General features: G+C 40.5%; 2 protein-coding genes across 2 annotated transcripts in view; both read left to right on the top strand.

Annotated features, from left to right (window-relative positions):
* fgf19 (fibroblast growth factor 19) overlaps positions 1–557 on the top strand; it is a gene marked incomplete at both ends in the record, with an annotated part of 3,495 nt that extends 2,938 nt beyond the window's left edge. Inside the window, one exon of the mRNA XM_084055842.1 lies at positions 228–557. Within this exon, the coding sequence (XP_083911968.1) occupies positions 228–557 (330 nt within the window). The remainder of the gene's footprint in view (positions 1–227) is intronic.
* Positions 558–3,060: 2,503 nt separating this feature from the next.
* Positions 3,061–15,711, top strand: lto1 (LTO1 maturation factor of ABCE1). Its single transcript, XM_084045706.1, has 5 exons — positions 3,061–3,263; positions 6,301–6,406; positions 7,432–7,502; positions 8,624–8,741; positions 13,527–15,711. Exons 1-5 carry the CDS (start codon positions 3,067–3,069, stop codon positions 13,596–13,598), a joined length of 564 nt encoding a protein of 187 aa, XP_083901832.1. The 5' UTR covers positions 3,061–3,066; the 3' UTR covers positions 13,599–15,711.
* The last annotated feature ends 8,376 nt before the right edge of the window (positions 15,712–24,087 follow it).

Here is a 24,087-nt window from a genome sequence, read left to right as displayed (position 1 = left end):
AAAAACAAATAGGAGTCAGAGGAAGAATAACATCAGAAAAAGCACCATCAATAATGTACAATACCATACAGCAGTTTACACAAAACAAAACAAAAACAGTCACAGTGTCCTTAAAGTAAAAGGCAAATACATGAGCAAATGTTATCAGTCCCTGATGTAAAAATCAGTCCCTCCTTGCTCCAGAACTCTGTCTCTGACCGCCTGTCCTTTCTGTCCCCGGCATGCAGCACACCTACAGCAGAGACGACTGCACGTTCAGGGAGCAGATCCAGGCGGACGGCTACAACGTCTACGCCTCCGACAAGCACGGCACCCTGCTCAGTCTGGGGAACCACCGGCAGAGGCTTCAGGGTCGAGACCGGGGTCTGCCGGCTCTCTCCCAGTTCCTCCCCAGGGTCGGTACCGCCGGGGACTTTGGGCTGGCCGGAGGAGGAGGTCCGGAACTGACGGACCACCACCGTCCGGAGCAGAACCCTACACAGACACCCGAGCAGACTATGGACACGTTTGGGATGCTGTCTCAGTTGATCCACAGTCCCAGCTTCAACAACAGATGAGCTTCTTCGTCAGTTGGAAGTGTTGTAGCAGAGTGGCTCAGAGCCTCTGCCCTGAATACCAAAAGGCCTAATATCTCCACAGGCTAAGAGGGGGATTCCCTCTTAGACCAGTGGTTAAGATGTGGGAGACCCGGGCTTGAATCTTGGGTGTTACAGAAGCATTACGACACTTGAGACCTCGGGGACATTATGTTCACACTTGTTGCTGTATTATGCTGTGTGTGAGACCTGCATCCATGCACTCCTCCTTCCTGCATGCACAGTAATAGTGCAGTGGAATCGCCAGAACCGGAAGGACTTCGCCGTGCAGACCGCACAAAGGACCAGAACTCCAAATGTCCATGTCCCGGGTTGGTTGGAGTTTTGGACTGCGGCAAAAATCTACAGCCGTTGACTCCCAGCAAACAGATCTGAGAGCAGTAACATGCAGAATGCTGAATGGAATCTACCATCCTATCGAACCACATATGAACCCTGGCGTCTCTATTCTGGGGCAAACATTCAGTGAAAATAGCCAGTCTACAAGTGCACAGCATGTTGCAATGTGACGCATTGTGAGCTTGCAGATCGGCTATTTTGGTGAGGAGATTACGCGCAGACGGAAATAAGAGGATCTATCCCTGGGAGACCCCAGTCAACTAAGTATATAGGGTTTAAGTGGTTTTAAATGAACAAAGTACAAAGGATAGCAAAAGTGGAGTGGACTGCGGTTAAGGATCAGGAGCAGGTATACCACTGATATGGAATATAAAAAGTCATGCACCATGGACCAATGGCACTACACCACTCCCATTATAGAAGCTAAAAGAAGAACTGAATGCAAATCAACGTATTTATTTCGTTATTTAAATGACACTTGGAACAGCTAAGTGTTTCAAGTGTGGCTTTTTTTTGTATATTTGTTAGTATCTATAGTTTGTTTATTACCGTATGTATTTGTACAGTGATACAGTTTCTTCTCTCTTTTGTACGCCTTTAAAATATGACAGATGCAGCTGAGCTTCCCATTGACATGTATAATATTCTGATATATCTAAAATGTTTGACACAGAGCACATAAGTTGTTGAAAAGGGTAACTTACATAATTCAGTGTCACGCAATTGCATTTTATTTTGTAACATTGAATAAAGAATGGCATAACACCCACAGCACTTGTATCGTGTATAATTAATGCTTATGACAAAAACAAAATGTAACAACAATGGTCATGATGAAAGAAATGGCCTATTTTATGAATTAAAATAGAATTATTGAATTAATTAATAATTGTATTTCTATCTATCTATCTATCTATCTATCTATCTATCTATCTATCTATCTATCTATCTATCTATCTATCTATCTATCTATCTATCTATCTAATATAGGTCTACAATAGGCTATATCATATCATATTATATCATATCATATCATATTACATCATATTATATCATAGAGTCCATATCCACCATAGATTCCAATTGATTATTATGTACACGTGTAATTCACAGAACATGGGCTGATACATGTAATGATTGGGCATCGCAAGAATACGTGGGTTCATAGGCTGTCTAATAGTGCCCTCTGCTGTCAAAATCTTGAAAGCGAATTTAATTTAGAAAACAATATTTTCTTTCTCCTAATCAAGCAATACAAGATTCAAGATTTAGGATTTTTATCTTATACGATTACAGGAGAGTACATTTATTTAGGTTTTGGTTCCCCAACATTGTAGCAGCAATAACATCAATTACAAATAATACAAGAAAATAGGCTAGTGTGGACATTTTTTGGTCCAGAATTAATATATTCTGGACCATTCTATATATTATAATAATAAATACCACAATAAAATCGACAGTGAAATTAATAAAAAAAAATGGAAAAAAAGTGTTTGTTTGTTTGGAAAATCATAATAAATGCGAACAACAAAACAGCCATGCATGCATAAATAAGAAAAGATACACGAGGATAGCACAATAACGTTTCAGAAAGGTATTTATTAGCATCTTTAATTATAGCACAAAAAAAAAAGCTATGTTATGCAGAAATATTCCATTTCATGTTTTCAAAATGTATAAAATCTTTTGGAAAATAGCAGATCTACAAGCTCACAACAAGTTGTGTGTAGGGTTGAAGTGGTTAATTATGTTTTGTGATAATAATCCAAATCTACAACATAACTAGTAACTAAAGTTTTCAAATAATTGTAGTGGAGTAAATGTACAATATTTGCCTCTGAGATGTAGTGGAGTAGAATTAAATGTATTGAAAATTGGAAATACTCCAGTAAAGTTAAAAAAAAAAAACACCTCAAAATTGTACAGTAAATGCACTTAGTTATACTTATACACCCCTGATCGTCATAAACTGTTTGGTCATACTAGACGCAGAACCCCTCCTGACCGGTAGATGGCGACACTTCTAGGGCAATGGAACTGTTCCAGAGGAAGTATAACAGCTCTAGTCACGTGACACCGCGGACGGAAGAAGGAAGTTGCTTGCACAGCGTTTTGTTTTGTATTGTTGATGGTTAGTTATTATCACCTGTGTGACAAACTATACACTTTAACCGCGGCTAATTCTTGTTATTTGATATTATTTGAACAACAAGCTTGTAGAGAAACTTCTAAGCGGTTGACTCACGTCACTATTAAACCACACAAGATGGACGGCAGGCCTGGAAGTGAAGATTTATTCGACAGCATCATCATGGCAGATAACAGGTGAACCTTCTAGCTCACTGGTTCTCAACCTTTTTCGCGTCAAGGACCCCCCAAATTGACACATATTAGCCTACGGACCACCATTTGAAAAGAAATGCCAGGGACTCAACCATTTTGATCTCTTGGGGGCCTTAATCTACACTATATCATCATCATTAGTGTTCATTTAATTCTGAGAGTGTACAAATGGAACCAAATGGACCCTAACGGGTCCATTTGGTTCCATTTGTACACTCTCAGAGTTACAGACAGTCAGACAGACACATAAGGGTCAATTTGGTTTCTAGCTATTCATTTGGCTGGGGCCCCCCTGGAACCCCCTAAAGGACCACTGGTTGAAAACCACTGTTCTAGCTCATGGTTCTCAAAGTGGGGCCCGGGGACCCCCAGCCAGGCACTGGGGGTCCTTGGGAGTTGGGGGGTACCAGGGGATCCCCAGCAAAAGTAGTTAAGCATCACGATAATGCTTTTTGTCTATTCAAAAATAGCAGATCTACAAGTCCCGCGCTATGAGCTAGTGAGCTTGTAGATCTGAAAAAAAAAATGTGTGCAAAGCTATGAATTTATATTTTTCAAAGAGAACATTTTTAACTCAAATCTTTGATTCTGGGGGTCCCTGGAACAAAATATTTTGAGATGGGCATATATACATATCATTTTGGGTGTTCCTTGATGTGAAAAAGTTTGGAGTATTTCCAGTTTCAGTACTTTTACTTCTACATCTCAGAGGCAATATTTACTTTTACTCCACTACAATTATTTGTAAACTTTAGTTACTTTGCAGATATAAATTATCACATTATAAAACACACATTAACCACTTCAGCCCTGTTTTATACATAGACTATTTGAAAATAGCCGATCTACAAGCTCACAACGCATCTGCTATATTCAAACATTTTAGTACTTTTACTTTTGGTATTTAAGTATATTTTGATGCCAATACGTTTGTGCTTTTACTCAAGTAACATTTTGAGCACAGGCCTTATACTTGTAACAGAGTACTTCAGTTCGTCCTCCTTCTGGCAGCTACAGTATAACTATGATCTCTGCTCTCCGCTGACATGAGTGTTAACTTCTGACCATGGTATCATGTATATAAAGCATAATCACCACCTAGAATATTGTCTCGACTCCTATGTGCCTCATCGATTGATCCAGAATTCCACGACAAGAACCACTATGCCACACATAGCCCTAGAATGGCTGATATTATAGAATGGCCATGTATAAGTGGTGGAAAAAGTACTAAAGGTTTAGTTTAGTTTATTTTGATCCACATCAACAATTACACCAAACGTACCACATTATAATCCACTGGTTCATGTTGATTGATCATAAAGGCATAGGCTGAAGCTCAAAGCTTATTTGTGCGTAGCCTTCCTTCATGTTGTTTTAACTTAGTTACATCACTTATAAAGTTCATATTGTATGAACACTCAAAGTATTTCGTAATTACATTCAAGATGTTACATTGATCGTAGTAATCGAACACTCGAAAATATACAATATATACACCCATGTCTTTGTTCTTATACACATATATACACCTGAATGCGTGCATTTACTGATAGCCTATACACCCATTCAAATATCATACCGTTATGTACAAACGCCAACACTACCACATCACACCATACCCCTCAATCCATCAATTTCCTAGTTACACACATACATGTCGGTATCTCATCACAACATGCCAACATATTATGTTACCATGCTTTACTGAGCAGGCAACACGCCCGTAATCATATATATATATATATATACACACTACATTTCTTACTTAACCCTTTAAGGCCGGGAATGGAACGCATGTGTGTCATTTTAAGATTTCTTTGGCTTTTCAAAAATATCAGATATCGCCACACGTTGTGAGCTTGTAGATCGGCTATTTTTGGCGAAGAGATTTTTACGTATAGAGGTTAAACTGAAGTATAGAGTTAAACTGAAGTGATATTGATACATTCCAAATATTATCAAAGTATCCTGTGACAGAGTGGTGCAGCATGGCACCCCCGGGTGCCATGGCACCCACTTTGAGAAACCCTGATGTAGAAATACTGTCGCAAGTAAAAGTCTGGAATTCAAAATGTACTCGAGTAGAAGTACAAAAGTATTGGTATCAAAGTACAAAGTACTCATTATGCAGACTGTCCCATTTCACAAGTTTCCAAATGTACACAATCCTTGAAAATGGCAGTATGTAATCTATTTGACAAAGTAACTAAAGTTTTCAAATAATTGTATTGGAGTAAAAAGTACAATATTTGCCTTTTAATTAATTATTGATTAATTGATTTATTACTCCTCACCAACAGCAATTCACCTGTCAATTTGCACTGGCAATGTATGGAATTATGAGCCATTCTAGGGCTAACGGGCAGCAAAAAGGACTTGTACTCTACAAAAAACCTTTAAGGAAGACACCTTAGACAGAGACTAAGAAAATATTGTTATTTTAACATGGAAACTTTCACTTTGAGCTCTGTGCTCAAAGTGAACGGTGCAAAAAAGCAGCAAACGTTTGGATCATAGGACCTTGGTCAGTGCTATGAGTGGATCACAGACAGAGAAGTTGCTCTTATAGGGCTCTAGATCAGCTCAGGAGCTGAGTATCGGCGTCATCAAGGCCACTAATCAAAGACTTCACCCTGGCAATGGTGGGGCTTGGACATTCTAGGGCTACCAACCATATTAGATACGTAGACTCCACATTGGCCTCTCTGGGGTCATACGTCAACGTTGTTGCTGTATTAACCGGACTGTTGGCCTAGCGGTCTGGGCACTTAGGCTCAATATAGCTTGACACTGCGTCCCGAGCCCGACGGCCTTTGCTGCGTGTCATTCCCCTTGTCTCTCTCCCTGTTTCCTGTCTCTCTTCACTATACAATCCAATAAAAAAAAAGGGTAGTTTGGCATGGAGAAGTTCAGGAACCCCGGCCTGCACTAGACCATGCTATTATATAATGTCCTCCAAATGTTCGGGGTCAGGGCCACTGAATAAGCATTTATAATGTGTACTTTGTGGTTCCAGGTGTTATGTGGAGGGGTACCACGAGGGGTTCGAGAAGGGGATCCGTCAGTGGACACTGGAGGGCCGGCGACATGGGGCCCGACATGGAGCCAAAGTATCTACTGAGGTCAGTTTGTGGATTCACTTCCCTTATCAAATAAGAATAAAATAGCAATTAGCTGCAATCTTCAACTTATTTGAATAAAGAACACGTTTTAGTTTGTATGTTTAATACAATATAACTAGTACATCATCAGTAAATGGAGGTGGTCTCCCTACTCCATTGATACATTTAGACCCTGGTGACGGGTAGGACATTCACCGGGTAGTACTGCCTGAAGTGCATACGCACCTCCCCAGGCCAAGTGGGTGGGTGGGGACTGCCAAAATTTGGTCTATCATACAGGGGACCAGGGTTCAAATCCCAGCTAGAATTTAAAGGTTACGGATTGCAGCTTTAATGAACACAATATAGCCTAATTTGTAGTGATTTTCGTTTTGTTGTTAAAACAGTTTGTTAAAAGAAGTTAAACTCTATTCTTATAGTAATCATTGCTATATAGAATGTTTGTTCGGTAACAGGGGTCTGCTTGTCTCTCCAGCTCTTTAATAAACAGAAAATACATTTTCAGGTGAGTCACCAATTTCATCTAGTAAGGAGAGAGAACTACAAAGATCTATTGGCTTTTCTTCCAGTTCCAATTTGGTCTGCTCATTTAGTTCCAATTTCGCTTGTTTAACCTCAATGTTCTCTATCCTGATTGGATGAAATTGATATCCTGACCTTTAAATGTATTTTCTGTTTACTAAAGAGCTGGAGAGACGTCACGGGGAGACCCCTATTATTGAACAAACACTCTATAGCAACAATTGTTATGAGCAATTTCAGGCTTATTATTATTTAAAAAAAAGATATGCATCTTTAAGCTGTTCATTTAATTCCAATAAATGTGATTACCTGTACTGCTTGTTTCAATAGTTTGCAGGTGGAAATTTCATTTCTTACCCAAAACCAAGGCTATGTAAATAAGGAAAGGACAACGCTCTACGCTCTAGCATGGGACATTTATGTACTTGGCCTCTTTACATAGCTTTACCAATAAGCTATTGGTTTAGGCCTGGACATTGAGTTTGTGATGTGGCCACTTGCAGCTTTCATTCTACTACGGCTTCGCTGTCACCTGGAAATGTCTCCTTCAGAACAACATGGATGCCAAGTCCAGGTGCGTCCTTGTCAAATATGAACATCTTCAACCCTTTAAGACCGGGAACGCATCTGTGTCATTTTAAGATTTATTTGGCTATATAAAAATAGCAGATATACAAGCTCGTAGCGCGGCACCGAGTGCCGCGCTATGAGCTTGTAGATCTGCTATATATTTTTTTCAATCGTGAAAATGTGTGCAAATCTCTCGGTTGAATATGTATATACTTTTTTTTAAAGCAAAAGTTTTTAACTCAAATCTTTTTACAAATTCATTAAAAAAAAAGTTTTACGAATGTCTTGTAAATCTTAACAGTTTTTTTTTCCTAAAGTTTTTATTTTTATTTTATTTTTTTACTTATGTTGCTCATTATTATTATTATCAATGGTTTTCAAACTTTTTGTGTCATGGACCCCCAAAATAATATGTATTTGTCCGCAGACCCTCTCTCATCTAAAAATATTTTGTTCCAGGGACACGATTTTTGAATAGCGCAAAGAAACCTTAAAATGACACACATGCGTTTCCTTCCCGGCCTTAAAGGGTTAAGTGAATAGGATCCATGTTTGTTTGTTTTATTTTCTCTCTGTATTCTATAGTAGAAGACGAGCAATAATATCCTCCCAAGATCTCACAAGTATTACTGTGCTGATTCGTGCTCCTGGCAGGGGCACTCTGCCACTTTTGAACATCGATACCATTGCTCTGTTTTGTGGAGATCATGCATAAATGTGTGTGTGGCAAAATAAAGCATGTATTTCAATGCAAAAGTGCAGACAAAACGTTGCAGAGGCGGTACACATAAGGTAATTCTTTGCCACACTATCTGACGTGTAAACCTTGTATGGCCAAAACTGTTACTGTTTAGGAAATGGGGTTGGGGTGGTACTTATTTCTTTCCCCCAATGGATCAATGTAGTTGATTTTTCACAGCTACTGTATATGGGAGCCCCTGCCACAAAATCTTTTCAAATGGGGGGGTACATGGCCTAATATACGTATCAATTTGGGGGGCCTTAATGGGAAAATGTTTGAGAAACCTCTGTGTTGGAACACTTTGTGTCCACTCAGTCAGAACAGGACTCGGGACAGGTGTCACGTGCACGTTGGTGACCGTGTTTTATCTCGTCTTTGGTCAGGAAGCGGGAGAAGGCTCTGGACACTCTGCTTGGGCTGATGGAGAAGTTTCCTCACGACGACGCCCAGGCCGAGGACCTGTTGGAGAACGTGGGGAAGGTCCGCGCCAAGTTCAGACAGGTGCAAAAACACATGATTTTGGGGGGGGGGGGGTCCCCGTCCCCAGAGGACAGTTTAAGGACTTAAGACCTTTTTAATACGAAAGAAAAAGAGAGAAAAAAAGAACGTTACTGCATCAACAGTAATCAACAAAATATACTATAAAAACTAGGGATGTCCGATATTATCGGCCTCCCGATATTATCGGCCTATATTAGCATAAAAATTGATATCGGGAAAATATCGGTATCGGTTTTTGAAAAAAAAAATTTTTTTTTTTTTTTTTTTTTTTTTTTTTGCTTTATAAATAAGTTACAGGAGTTCTTACTGTATATGGTGTGTGTGATATGAAATTTGAGCTTACCCTAATCACAATAATCCCCGCATATATCGGTATCGGTTGATATCGGTATCGGTAATTAAGAGTTGGACAATATCGGTATATCGGTTATCGGTAAAAAAGCCAATATCGGACAACCCTAATAAAAACTGGTCAAACATTTGCCAAATTGTCAAATAATATAAGAAAGGCAAATAGTGAAAATAGCCGATCTACAAGCTCTCAACTCCTCGTGCTGAGAGGCGTTGTAAGCTTGTGAATCGCCTATTTTCACAATATTTATCTGTGGAACCGAGTCCCCAGTTCAAATATGATTATTTTGGGGGGTCCCCAGTTCAAATATGATTATTTTGTGGTGTCCCCAGTTCAAATATGATTATTTTGGGTCACAGCCTGAAAAGGTTGAGAACCACTGTTCTATGGAAACTCACCGAAAACAGACTCTTTACAAGCTTACAACCATAGACTGTATAAATGAATGGACAATGCCACTCCCCTGCTTTCTACAGAACGAAAATGAAGCCGATAGTTCAGGAACATGCATTCCTCCATCGTTAATATATACAGTTGGCCACGCCGGAACTCAAACGCTATTGGTTGAGACCAGACACGTGACCAGCGAACCGGAAAACACCCCCAAAAATGCTATTGGTTGGGTAGCTTGTCAATCAAGAGCGGGGGCGGGGAATGAATGCTATTGGTTGTGTAGGTTGTCAATCAAATCATCCCGCCCCTCCTGGAGCATAGCCTACTTTATCGTCAATTTTAGAATAAATGGGACCATAATTTAGCAAAACGCATATCATGATGATTGAAAGGAGACTTTAAACTAGCGACTGGAAGCATATAGAATTTATGACAATTTTTATTACGGTAAGAAAATCTAGTCTAAAGTTTGTCAAAAACCCATTCACTTGCGCTAAAATAAATTCTTTCTGACACTTCAGGTCGGCGCAGGGTAAAACAGTGCCTCACTCTGGCCATTCATAAGCTTCCGTGTTGGCCTCATCGTAAATATCCAAGCCTTGCCCCTTGCTTACAACACGTGACGTGTTTTAAGCTTGTAGAAAGCCTGTTTTTGTTTTTTTAGTTATTTTAAGATGAAAGAGTATTTGAAGTGGTCAAACTAGTCGTAGAATACCCGTTCAATCTTCCCTAATGGTCTCTGATATTTCATAAAAAGCAATGGTTAAAGCCTCAATCTGCAAATGTTTCAACTGGCTGTATGGCTAGTTGGCTACTAAAACATCACAATTCTACATTGTGTTAATTATTTAGGAAACGCATTGTTTGTGTTTCCTTTCACATAGTTTCACAAATTACAGATTTTTAGGATTTGGCCTAACAAAATGTTTCAGTCATGAGATTTAATTTAGCTTTAATCCAGGTGACCGGAATGGAAGGAACTAGGGCCTCAACACCAAATCTCTTCACCGAAAATCTACAAGCTCACGATGCGATGCGTCACAAGTCACAACGCATGGATGTGCTATTTTTACTGACCGTTTGCCCCAGAATAGGGATGCTGGGGTTCATGTAGTTAATTAAGAAGGAAAGAATTTGGCTCATGTAACCACAGCTGTCAAGGCACATATGGGATACAGAAAAAAAGTTTTGAGTTACAGTGCTGCTCATAATGTAAATGACTGTAGTTGTATAAGAACCTGGTTCTAATGTAAACGAGATTCCATGGCCATCTAGTCATTGATTTTTCTCGATGACCCCCCTCAAATGTGGATTTATTTATTTTAATTTTCTCTCTAAACTAGGCCTATGTAATAATTCCATCAAACGAACCATTTCAATAATGAATGGTCATTATCAAAGGCAAACTCTGTGTAGAAAGAGGATTCTGTGCAGCAGGACTCAGATCATCCTTGTTAATCAGTTTGTAGTCTTTAATAGTTTTGGTACTGGACTGGAGGCATGTTCCGCAGCAGCACTGCTCACACAGTTATGCCTGATGTATACTTGTGTATCATATGTCGTACAATGGTGTCACACTCTGGAATGTGACAAGATGTCAAGCTTGTAGATCTGCTATTTTCGGTGCAAGTACGAATCAACCACTTCTAATACGGGTAGTTCCCCTTCTCGATGTTGATTGGCTGAGTCCCAGCCAACGTCTGCTTTACAATATTCACTGTAATAGTTCCATGGATGTATGCCGTTTGCATTTTATGCAAACGGCATACAGTTTTTCTTATGGCACAGTCAGAGGAACGCTCCTTGTCGTCTAGTGCAGGGGTCTTCAACAGGGGGTCCGGGACCCCTATGGGGTCCTCAGAGTTACTACAGGGGGTCCGCCAAATCTTTGTGTGATAGGATTTTTTACTTTACCTTACCCACCTGAACTCAGGCATCCATTTTCTGAGGAGAACCTTAGCCAAAAATAGCAGATCTACAAGCTCACAACGCCTCGCGCTGCGAGGCGTTGTGAGCTTGTAGATCGGCTGTTTTTTGGCAAAGAGGTGTTTTGTGTAGGGGGAAAAAAGAGCAGACCAAGTAAACAAAAAAGGTTTAATCTGAAACACAATTTTATACAATATAGAGGGGGTCCCTGCTTCATCTCTCTCTCATCTAGGGGGTCCTTGCCCTGAAAACGTTGAAGACCCCTGATCTAGTGTTTGTGCAAGGTTTTAGAACAAATGCATTACTTCACTATAAAACCGTAGATATCGCGACATGCGTACGTTCCATGCATTTGCATTTCAAGTAAAATCCTTGTTTGTGCTTTTGTGTAGAAATGATTCTCTGGGCTCCCGAATGCACCCACACATCTATCTAGTGCACTGGTTCTCAACCGTCCGTTTCCGGATCAGTGCCCACTTGAAAATCTCAAAAGCGTTGGGCTGTCGTGTTAAGTGGTCAGATGGGTGTTAAGTGGTCGGATGGGTGGGCTGCGTGCATCTTCGGGGCATGATTATTTGAACCCATTGCAACCGGGAAAGCATCTGTCATTTTAGATTTTTCCACTGTTTAATATCCTCACGGCTCCAGCCCACAGGTTGAGAACCGCTGATCTAGTGCAACAAAAAAAACGATTTCGTTGGTCACAATGTTTGGTCAATACTGCAATGCAGAAATACTCTGTTGCAAGTAAAAGGCTGGAAATCAAAATGTCCTTGAGTAAAAGTACGAAAGTATTGGCATGTACTTTAAGTAATTACTCATTATGCAGAATGTCCCATTTTCATTATGTATAAAGTCTATGCAAATCTTTTGAAAATAGCAGATCTACAAGCTCACAACATTGTGAGCTTGTAGATTTTATTTTTTACATTGTGAAATGGCTGAAAAGTACATGGGGCTGAAGTGGTTAGTGTGTTTTGTAATAATAATCAAAATCTACAAAGTGACTAGTAACAAAAATAAAACAAATAATTGTAGTGGAGTAAAAGTATAATATTTGTCTCTGAGATGGAGTAGAGTAGAAGTAAATGTACAGAAATTTGGAAATACTCAAGTAAAGAAAAAAAAACTCAATTTTACTTAAAGGTAGGGTAAGTGATATTTTTGGGTTAAAACAAAAAGTATTTTGTTAAAAGGTTAAAGCACTATATTCTGATAGTAATCATTGCTATAGAGTGTTTGTTCAGTAACAGGAGTCTCCCCGTCTCTCCAGCTCTTTAATAAACAGAAAATACATTTTCTGGTAGGTGTCAAAATCTCAGCCAATCAGGAGAAAGTACCCATTTTTAAGCTTCATCTTTATAGTGTTCCAGTTCAAATTGTGCCTGCTCATTTCTTAGTGTCATCACTTCCAATTTCACTTGTTTAATCTATATCCTGATTGAGTTCTCTATCCTGATTGGATAAAATTGGAAATGAAACTGAAACTGAAACGAAAATGCATTTTCTGTTTTATAAAAAGCTGGAGAGACATAGAGACTCCTTATATGGACAGGACACTCTATAGTAACGAGCACTATCAGAACATAGACCCATTTTGCAATTATTTGAATAATTGCAAATCACTTACCCTACCTTTAAAGGTAGGGTAAGTGATATTTTTTGGTAATATCTTTTTGTTTTGTTAAACGGTTGAAGTTCTATGTTCTGATAGTAATCATTGCTTCAGAGCGTCTGTTTGGTCACAGGGGTCACTCCAGCTCTTTAGTAAACAGAATATAGTACATTTTCAGGTAGGTGACAAAATGTAAGCCAATCAGGAGAGGGCACTGAAAATGCATTTTCTGTTTAATAAAGAGCTGGGGAGACTTGGGAGACTCCTTTTACTGAACAAACACCCTATAGCAATGAGTACTATCAGAATATAGAGCTATTTAACACTTATTTTAACCAAAGTAAATCACTTACCCTAAGATTTCTTTGGCTATTTTTTGAAAAATCTTGAATTATTATTATTATTTTTCCAAAAACTCGACAGTTCTTGAGTAAATGTACTTAGTTACTTTACCCCACTGGTGGTTGGTATAGCTAGTGACGTTCCTTGTGTCACCCAGGTTTGCTCCATGCTGAACGTGCCTACAGACTTCAATGACTGCATGAAAGCTGCCGGTGACACGTCTTTCTGAAGCCTCTCCAGAGTGGGAGGAGACAAAATGGCTGACTTGGAAGTGCAGTTGCGTCCCCGCGGCCGAGCCGAAAGGAAGACGGGCCGGCGTGAAGCTCTGCTGTCTGTCACACAGAGGCTTGAAGTTGTCCTGCAGTTGAGTGATGTGATGGGTTGGGGTGTGTATAGGGCTGGGTAATATGGATCAAATAAAATATCACCTTTTTTGGGGGGCGACCAAATACCTCTTTTCGATATTGTGACGATAATATTTTGTCCATCTTTTTTTTAATGTCCAGAAATAGTGAAAATGGCAGATCTACAAGCTCTCAATGCGTCGTGATGCAATGCTTTGTGACCTTGAAGATCGGCTATTTTCACCATCTTTGAACATGTTGTTAACACATTGACTGCCTGAATTATTTTCACTGCCTATTGTTATTCATGCCAGAGATTTTTCAATGAAAAAAAAAGTACTCAGGAGCCGAGATACAAAATTTTAATGTTTTAAGTTAACAAGGAAGTGGATGAGAGTAAAGATCTTCGATTTTTTTTTTTTTTTTTTTTTTTAATTTTAATTTTTTACTAAAAACGAGTTAACTCGATCTTGGCAGGCAAGTGATGAAAATCTAAAAACGAGTTGAGTCGTTCTAGGCAGTAAATGTGTTAAAAGCATGAAATAGTGCTTAAATAATTAAAATCGGGAAAACCCAACCTGTATCAAATCTGAGACCATATCAAGTCTCATATCAGATATGGATATAATCTTGACATATTACCCAGCCCCAGTGTGTAATAGCCAGGTTTGTCAGGGGTAACTACTCCAGAATATATAGGTCCTTACACACTGGTTACGAAAAGCTATGTTTAAATATGGATAGAAGAGGTTTCTGCCCGACAGCAACGATTATAGTTGATGCTTCATTCATACAGGTTGAAGTCTTAAGTTGCGGTGAACAATCGGCCTCGTTCTGAATAAAGATTAAGTTGATTCATCGGCGTGTAATATTTGTGTCCTGTGTGGACGTACTCATGGGCGCAAACACTTCGGAAAAATTGCACGAAAAAACACCCCGGTGTGTAAAGACCTCTAACAAAGATGATAGTACATTGGAAGTAGTTTCTCTGTTGGTTTCTACTGTGACTACTCTGCCGTTGAGACTTGAGTTTCATGAGGCCCTTCCTTATGAAGCTCAGTGTCGTTCTTAGGGAGCTCGAGATAACATCCATCTGAAAGTCTGTTGCGGTGCAGAGATGGAAATGCATTGAGTACATTTATTTATTTACTTACTAAATAAGTAAGTGGTGAAAAAGGGGTGTACCATACTTACTTATGCCTGGCACCCTTACCAGGGTATAGGCTGTCGACAAGGGACCTCCAGAGTTCTCGGCCACTGGCGTTCTTTTCTATCTGCGGCCAGGTGTATCCCAGTCTCTTAGTGACTGCCAGGAGTTCCAGGTGTTTTTCGGCCGGCCCCTGTTTCTTGTACAGTCCAATCCTCCGTGTTAATTTATCCATTTATAACTCATTGTACTGTGTGGAGTGTAGGATTTTACATCGGTGTGCATTGCAATAATGAAGTTGTGATGTGCATTGCAAACATCTGACAAAATGGTTCACAGTTACACCGTTTCTGTCAAAGCCGGGTTTCCAAAGAGTCGGATCTGGTCACCAACAATGGCATAACACTCGCACAAAACAACCTTGTGATGTGTTTATTAGAAACGATGATTGTCTGAAGGTAAAGGTCAGGAGTGGATACGTTTTTGTCAATGAACAGTGACATAACAGGCCTCCAATCACTCTGTCCAATAGGTTGTCCTCTGCAACATTATCCACCACACTCTAGTCATACCTCTTGCTTTTCTGGAAGACGTTTTCGTCTTTTAATAGTATTAAACTATTAAAATTTTAATAGTTGGCAAAAAAAAGCCAGTAGAGAAGCAATGGAGATTACCGTCCCCATTAGTTTATTAACTCCTTGGGTGGTATAGCCTATAATTATTAACCTATTACAGACCTATCGTCTTATATCCTATAATTATTAACCTATTACTGACCTATCGTCTTATATCCTATAATTATTAACCTATTACTGACCTATCGTCTTATATCCTATAATTATTAACCTATAACAGACTATCGTCTTATATCCTATAATTATTTACCTATAACAGACTATCGTTTGAGGTGTTCATGGGTCTTTGGGCTCCTCCTGTTCAGCAGAACTGGTGGGGTTCATAAAGTCCATCTCCACCGCAAGGCAGGAGTCCAGTCAGCCTCTTTCTCCCTCCAGAGCCAAGACTTCACAATCCGATTGGCATATGCTGTGTCCGTGATGTCGTATAATGGTCTCCTCTCCTCCACCAGCTCAATAAAAATCTCCTCCGCCTCCTCAGTCCATGCCGACGCCATTGCTAGACACATAACCATAGCAACTCCCTGTGTGGTCTTTTATTCTCTCTCGTTGGCTCACTTCCGTTTCTCTACTCGTGCTCTGATTTGTCTGACCAAACAAGCTAAACAGCCAATCGGGGTGCTCTACAGAGCCTTCACCCCCCTTTCTCCCCCCTCTTCATCACCCCACGGCTCTACCAGTCGGCCAAAGAACTGAACAAGTTCGGTTCCCCCTGAGTCGGCCGGAAAGGTCCCGACGGACCTCCCGACCGACCCCAAAGGTCCCGACGGACCACCCGACCGACTCAACGACGATATCCAACGCTTCCCGACGCCGAGTCAGCTCAAAATCTGTGCGGTGGAAAGCTAGCTTTAGAGGCAAACTCAGCAGACATCGGCGTATGGATGGACAAGCGTCTTATATCCTATAATGATTAACCTATAACAGATTAGCGTCTTAATAACAGAAAATGAAGCCTATAACTTAAATATATACATTCTGTAAACGGGTGGTGTTGCTGTTTGGATTCCAGGGGCAGGGTTTACCATCCGCTCCGCTGTATAGGGGCAGGGTTTGCCAACCACTCCCATAGGTTCCCAAATCACACGTTGTGGTCACACTGGGACAGAGCAGTGGCATCACAATCTCGGAAGACCATAGATTTCACATGTGTAGGCCGGTCCCGAATATGTTGATGGTGTGGCGGTGTCCTGTTGTGGTTGCTTTCTCTTTGCCTCAAACATTCGTTCATAAATGTTGAGTGTCAAGTCAACCTTGCTCATGGTGATGTATATCTCCTGGGTTCTGTTTTCTCCCTTCTGTGTTGTGCAGGCCTGCTTATGTATTGCTTGTGCATGACCTGCCTGAGGAGATCAGGCGAGCAAATTCACTGTTCTGTTTTAAATCACATCTTAAAACTTGTGTCAGAAGTTGATCATTTTCCGGTTAATGTTGGCTCCAACTGTCTTATTGATGATTTATAAGCATTTAAACACATCCCAGGAAATATCGAAAGATGCAACAGGCTTTGTTCATATGTTGTACCACATATACTGACTGGTGTGACAATAAATTGAATTGATTGCTGTCCTAGATTCCTCCTGTCTTGCCTTAAATGTAATAGCCTTGTTATATTCCAGAGATTAAAAAGTGTCCATGTGCATCTATAGCAGTGCTTCTGATGTTTTAGTTAATTTATTAAGAAAATATAAGCTCTATATTCCAATCATTGCTATAGTGTAAAGTAGAAGGGGTCTCCTGTTTTTATGTATTTATTATATTTATTATCACAGGTTTCCATGTGTAAAGAAGTGGGTGAAATAACTTTTTGTGCACACCACCACTGACCTGGCTGCATTGATTAGAGAAGTGAGTTGCTTGTCTTATTTCGTTTGATTGAATGTAAAGTTTTGCTGTTCTCAAATTCATACAAATATGTACAAAAAAAGAAGAATGCCTGTTTGACAAACATTTAAAACTGCATTCCACTTCAACTAAACTGTTACATTTTTTGGTTGACTTTTAATCAACTGTAGATGCAGTTGGCTAACATCATTTAGTCAACTAAAACTGACTAAACCTAAATTGAATTTGATTTAAAAATGTGCTACACTGCTTTGCACTACATTGCTACAACAGTGCTTTCAATTTCACTTGTTGATGCTGTATTCTGTTTGAGTTCTCCTGAATGGATGAAACAATCCTTAAACAGAACAGTGCCTCCATGTGGTTAAAAAGGGAATGACACAAAACAGTGTGAACACATTACGGAGTGTGTAAGAATTATGGCCAAACTTTTCACCAAAAAGTCAGTTACCTTGATGTATTGCTTTCAGACGCAGAAGAATAAAGAAAATAAATGTATAGCAGACAGTAAAATATGAGTTGGGTATAACAAAATAGTATAGGGTGTACACTGCATATGTGATGGTACAAATCATGTTTAATCTGCACAGATGTGCAGATATAGCAATAACATTGCACAGGTTATACTACAGGTATTGTACATTATTAATAATTGGGGAAACATTTGCTTCAATTGGTTTTGATCAATCTGGGAACCCATTTGGTATAAAAGGAAAACTGAATCTCTTGAGAGATTACATTTTGATAAATACCATGTTAATTAATGTTGATATATTAATGAATGAATTATTATGGTAAAAATGTCACATAATGACATACATGCCCAAAACAGGAATACCAGGTTGAAACGGCAGTATTATATTAATCTTTTTTAATTTCCCCCCCAAAATATATTTTAAAAACGAAGAAAAAAAATCAATATATCTATCTGGCCCTGTTTACACTGACAGCCAAATCCAGCCTGAATCAGATCTGTGCCACAATCAGTCAAACTAAATGTAATGCCTCTACTCCTACAATTCCAAGTGCTAGTCAGGGTGGGGGGTCCCTAGTTCATATGATTATTTTGGGGGGTCCTGGCCTCAAAAGCTTGGGGAACCCTTGCACTAAACACTGCCCCTGTTGCAGAGTTAAATGTGTGCACTATGTTAGTAGAGCACGTCACACATTTTCCACCTTAAATTCAAATAATTGGTCCTCACTATAATGATCATTTCTGTCTACTCTCTCTGTGTCTGAGGTGGGTTTATGGGCAGTTCAGAAACCTGGCCACCAATCACATCATGGATGGGGATACTATCTTAAGTAGCTAAGTACATTTTACTCAAGTACTGTACTTAAGTACAATTTTGAGGTACTTTTACTTAACTGGGGTATTTCCAATTGTCTATACTTTTACTTCTACTCCACTACATCTCAGAGGCAAATATTGTACTTTTGCTCCACTACAATTATTTGAAAACGTTAGTTTCTAGTTACTTTGCAGATATAAATTAGTACATTATAAAACACATGAACCACTTTAGCCCTACTTTACACCTAGGCTATTTGAAAATAGCCGGTCTACAAGCTCATAACGCGTTGTGATCTGCTTAGATCTGCTATTTTTAAACGTTTTTGTACTTTTACTTTTGGTACTTTAAGTACATTTTGATACCAATACCTTTGTACTTTTATTCAAGTATTTTTTTAATTCCAGACTTTTACTTGAAACAGAGTCTTCTACATTGCAGTATTGATACCTTTACTTAAGTAAAACAATACTTTTCCCACCACTGCACCATAATGAGTCATTTAGTGAGGACCCACATATAGACATACGTTTCTTTAATTGATGTACTCCATTGTCCAAGGGTGTCACTTGCCACAAAGAACAGATCTACAAGCTAACAATGGGTCACACATTGGAGTATAAATAAGGCTTTACACATGTGATCAGTAGACCGCTCTACAAAGTTTGAGAACTAAACATTTTTTTAAAACGCCAGATCTACAAGCTCACAACACATTGCATCGTAACCCACTGTGAGCTTGTAGATTGGATATTTTGAAATGTGTGTGTGTATAGGCTTAAAGCGGTTACATTGATTTTGATGCTACATTAAGCCATTAAAACATCTGTGTGATTTTAGCTAAATATATGTAGCAACATACGTTTTTCAGAAAACTCTTAGGATTTAGAACAGTGGTTCTCAAAAATAGCAGATATACAAGCTCACAGCGCATCACTTCGTGCTGCTTATACTTCTGCTATTTTTGAACATTTTTTCAACATTTTAAAGTGTTTGAGTTTTTTTTATAATTCTAAATTACTATCTAAATCTTCTCTTCTGGGGATCCCTGGTACAAATGCATATCATTTTGGGGGGGTCCTTGGAACGAAGAAATGAGAGAATTGATTTAGAAAGTATTTGTAGAATGGGCCTCAGGTCTCAATGGGTTAACTCATTTGGCTGGGGACCCGCTTGAGCCCCTTCAAGGACCCCGGGGGGGTCCCCGGACCCCACTTTGAGAAGCAGTGCAGTCGGCGGTGGATGCAGGGGACAACAGTCACAGCAACACGCCCGGTCCTGTGACTTTACAGCCTCATTCCACCGCTGGTTAATGTTCAACTCATCTCTCTCTCACTCTCACTGGTTCTCTTTCTCTTTTTTAGTCTCTTTTTGTCTCTTTTACTCAGTGTGTGTCTGTCTGTCTGTCTGTCTGTCTGTCTGGCTGTGTCTCTCATCCCTCCCTCCCTCTCTCTTCGCTCTGTCTCTCTCTCTCTCTCTCTCTCTCTCTCTCTCTCTCTCTCTGCCCCCCCTCTCTCTGTCTCTGTGTGTGTGTCTCTAACCTCTGCTCTCGTCTCTATTGTGTGTGGGCATGTGTATGCGCGTGTGTGTGTGTGTGTGTGTGTGTGTGTGTGTGTGTGTGTGTGTGTGTGTGTGTGTGTGTGTGTGTGTGTGTGTGTGTGTGTGTGTGTGTGTGTGTGTGTGTGTGTGTGTGTGTGTGTGTGTGTGCGTGCTCGCGTGTGCGTGTGTGTGTGTGTGCGCGCGTGCGTGTGTGTGTGTCCCTGGACACAACAATGCCATCAGGAGGCACCAGAGAAGGCCAGGGGTAACAGGACGCCTGTCAGCTTTGTTAGCGCGCGGCCCCTCAGCTATTCCATGTACAAATCAAAATGCACACGGAGAATAACCAGATGGGAGCTCTCTCTCGCTCTCTCTCTCTCTCCCTCCCTCCCTCCCTCCCTCAGAGAGAGAGAGAGAGAGAGGAGGGGTACAGTAGCAGCTGGCTTATGCAGTGCCAGGCAGCAGGTGAATGCTGTCTCCCAGTCGGCACCATCTGAAGGCTGGGGTGTGTGTGTGTGTGTGTGTGTGTGTGTGTGTGTGTGTGGGGCGGGGGGGGGGGGGTTGGTAAACTACCTTCGTTTTAAGGCAGTGGTTCTCAACCTGGGATCCGGGGACCCCCAGGGGCCGTTGAGGAGTCACGGGTCTGTAACTCTTGAGAGTGTACAAATGGAACCAAATGGGTCCATTACGGGTCCATGTGTACGGTCTGAGAGTTAAAATGACACTGAGGACACGGTGTAGTTTTGGTTAAAAAAATCGTATCAAACTGGTGGTCCTCGAATTTGAAAAGGTTGAGAATCACTGTTTTTGAGGCATAACCCACGAGGCTGTGCCAACAAACTATTAAAATGGTAAGAAAGGGCACACAGGACAGGATGGGTGGTTTAGTACGAGGTGTACGTCTCTAAAATCTTATCTAATGCAGCATCAAAATGAGCAATTAACAAATGAAGAGCAGGACGGAGTGTTTGTAAAGTACAAGTGAATGGAAACGGCTGCAATGTTTTTCCTTTGAGTCCTCCTGGGCAGAGAGAGTGGCATGTTGAGGCCAGAGAGAGGAGAGAGAGAGAGGGAGGGACTGAAAGCTTTTTAGAGAATGTTCAGGAATTTGGGAGCAGGTGGTGAGTGGTGACATGAAAGGAAGACGTGACAAATGTAGCCGCCAGCCAGAGAAAGAAAGAAAACCAAGCCTAAACTAAATGGTGGCATAGATTTTACCCCCCTGCTCTGGAACCATAACACCACACAGCACGGCAACTGCAAAACAACTACACTAACTAAACTACAACTACACTATAACTGCATCAACCACACAGAAGGTTCTTGGTTCAAAACCAAGGATGAGTTTTTTTCCCCCCCAAGTTTGTACCTGGCTCTAATCTCTCGGTGAAGAGTACAGGACAATGGTTTTAATACACAACATGCTGGTGCTGTGGTAAGATACATGCCTCTCATATAGCAGAGGTTGGGAGTTCGAACCTTTCATGTGCTTTAGACCAGTGGTTCTCAACCTGTGGTTCGGGACCCCCAGGGGGGGTCTCCACATGATTTTGAGGGGGTCCCCGGATGACAGTGAAGTGACAATTTAAGACCTTTTTAGTACCTAAAAAAAAAAAAAAAAAAGAAAGACCATTAAGGTCATTACACACCGGCGATTATGCGAATATACGCAAAATTCGGACTCGTTCCGAATAATTAAAAGACGCTTTTTCGCTCCATGGAAGCTTGCATTGACTTTAAAAAAAAAAACGTATTATTCGCATGAAAAAAAAACGCCCCCGGTGTGTAAGGAGCTTTACTGCTTAAAAAGTAATCAACAAACTATTCTATAAAAACTGGTGAAACATTGGCCGAATTGTCAAATAATATAAGGATGATGCAGATAAATAGAAACTTAAAGCATCCTCCTCTATCCAAGCCGGAACACAATCGATCGATTGATTGATCATTAAAATGAACATGCTCTAACAAGAGTGAGAGCCGTGTATGCGCGGCTTGTTTTCATAGACCTGGTTCCTGATGTGTCTCGCAGAATCTGGCAACACTGCCAGTGGCACCCCATTGGCTTAGACCTGTTGCTTATTTCTCTCGCAGAATCTGGCAACACTGCAAGGCCATAGCTTGGGAGCATCAGGCGGTGCTTGACGGCGTCGTAATGGCTGATTTTGCACTTGGTTGCATGCTGAAAATAGCAGATCTACAAGCTCATGTAAGCTTGTTAGATCGGCTATTTTCAGAGCGCAACACCCCAGCGCAACCAAACATAAAATGGCTTGTCTTTTAGTTCTACTGGATCTCTTCTGCACTAGTCCCTCACTAACAGTTTAGTCTAGTTTTTCTTTGTTGACGAAATTGTCAACATATTTAGTCTTAGTTTTAGTCATCGTAGCTTATTTTGTTTTCGTCAGTGAAAAAAGGTAGTCGACCAACATTTTTTGTCATAGTTTTAGTCGAGAAAAATCAGCACTAGGATGTATGTAGGATACTAGGATGTACTGTATGTTTTCTCTGTCTTGTGTGTACTTTCTTTCTTTTTCTTCTTTTAAAATGCTGACCCTGGGAGCTGAGCTCCAAAATGTCCTATGGACATAAAGTCTATTCTATTCTATAGAAATGTCTATGTACAGCGTACAAAGCGTAGTGTGGCATGTGATTACCACTTGTACTGTGCGTCGGCCCTCTCTCTCTCTCTCTCTCTCTCACACATTCATTATGAACCTCTCTCCATCGTTCTCTTTGACTATATGACGGCTCCAACTGAGTTGAATGTATGCAGACATTAAGGCTCTTGTAATTTGGGGGGTTTTGGGGGTACGTTGGCACATTTATTATATAAGATTTGCAGGCCTTCAAATCTAGTCCTGTATTACGTTGATCAGAGCAGTCTGATTGTTTAGGCAGTCCCCCTAAACCGTGTTTCTGCCAAGTTTGGTGCAGATCACCTTTTCAGACTTTACCTCATGCTGTAGCACTCACCTCTCAGACTACCTACCCCCCTGTCTCCTCCTTGTATTCCTGCCTGGTCTTCTTTTCGATACAGACTAGTCAAGTGTAACAGATACATGGTATGTTGGTTATGAGTTCACATTTTTATTTAGATGTGTTCTAAATGTTGTTTACCACAAATAATGCTGAGAGTCAATGTCTTTATATTATTTTTTTCTTGAACGTTATTTAGATAGAGCATGTTTAGACAGATGCTAGGTTTGATGTTTACCGTGTATCTTAGTTTCTTTGTAGCACTACATTGTTCTCTTTGCACTCTTCTTATGTGACTATTTACCCGGTTGTTTGTTGAATAGGGTTCATGACATTTACCCAGATTTTGTGAGACACACACACACACACACACACACGTGCACGCGCACGCGCACGCACACGCACACGCACACGCACACGCACACGCACACGCACACACACACACACACACACACACACAGAGAGTAAATAATAATGGTAGTGCGTTTGCTACTGAAATGCCACACTGAAAATGATGTATCGGTAAAGGTGTGTGTGTGTTAGTGCGTGCGTGCGTGCGCCTTTGAAGTATCCTGGGCAGCAATGTCTATCCTTGGTCTCAAACCACAAGCACTTCCATGTCAAAAGTCTTGGACAGCGTAACACTGACCTCCATTGGATGCGTCTACATGCAAAATATTCACAGTTCTTTCACAGCCGTACCGAACCTTTGGAACTTTCAACGCTGGCTCCACTGTGTGTGTGTGTGTGTGTGTGTGTGTGTGTGTGTGTGTGTGTGTGTGTGTGTGTGTGTGTGTGTGTGTGTGTGTGTGTGTGTGTGTGTGTGTGTGTGTGTGTGTGTGTGTGTGTGAGAACTTATATTAATATACTTGTAAGGGCCTTATGTCTCAAGAGAAATAATCTTAGAAATAGACATGAGGACCATTTCCCTGGTCCT

This window comes from Gymnoscopelus microlampas, assembly GCF_963454915.1.
Source record: "Gymnoscopelus microlampas genome assembly, chromosome: 1".
NCBI lineage: Eukaryota > Metazoa > Chordata > Actinopteri > Myctophiformes > Myctophidae > Gymnoscopelus > Gymnoscopelus microlampas.
The sequence above is the reverse complement of the archived record's forward strand: the minus strand, read 5'-3'. Positions and strand labels throughout refer to the sequence as shown.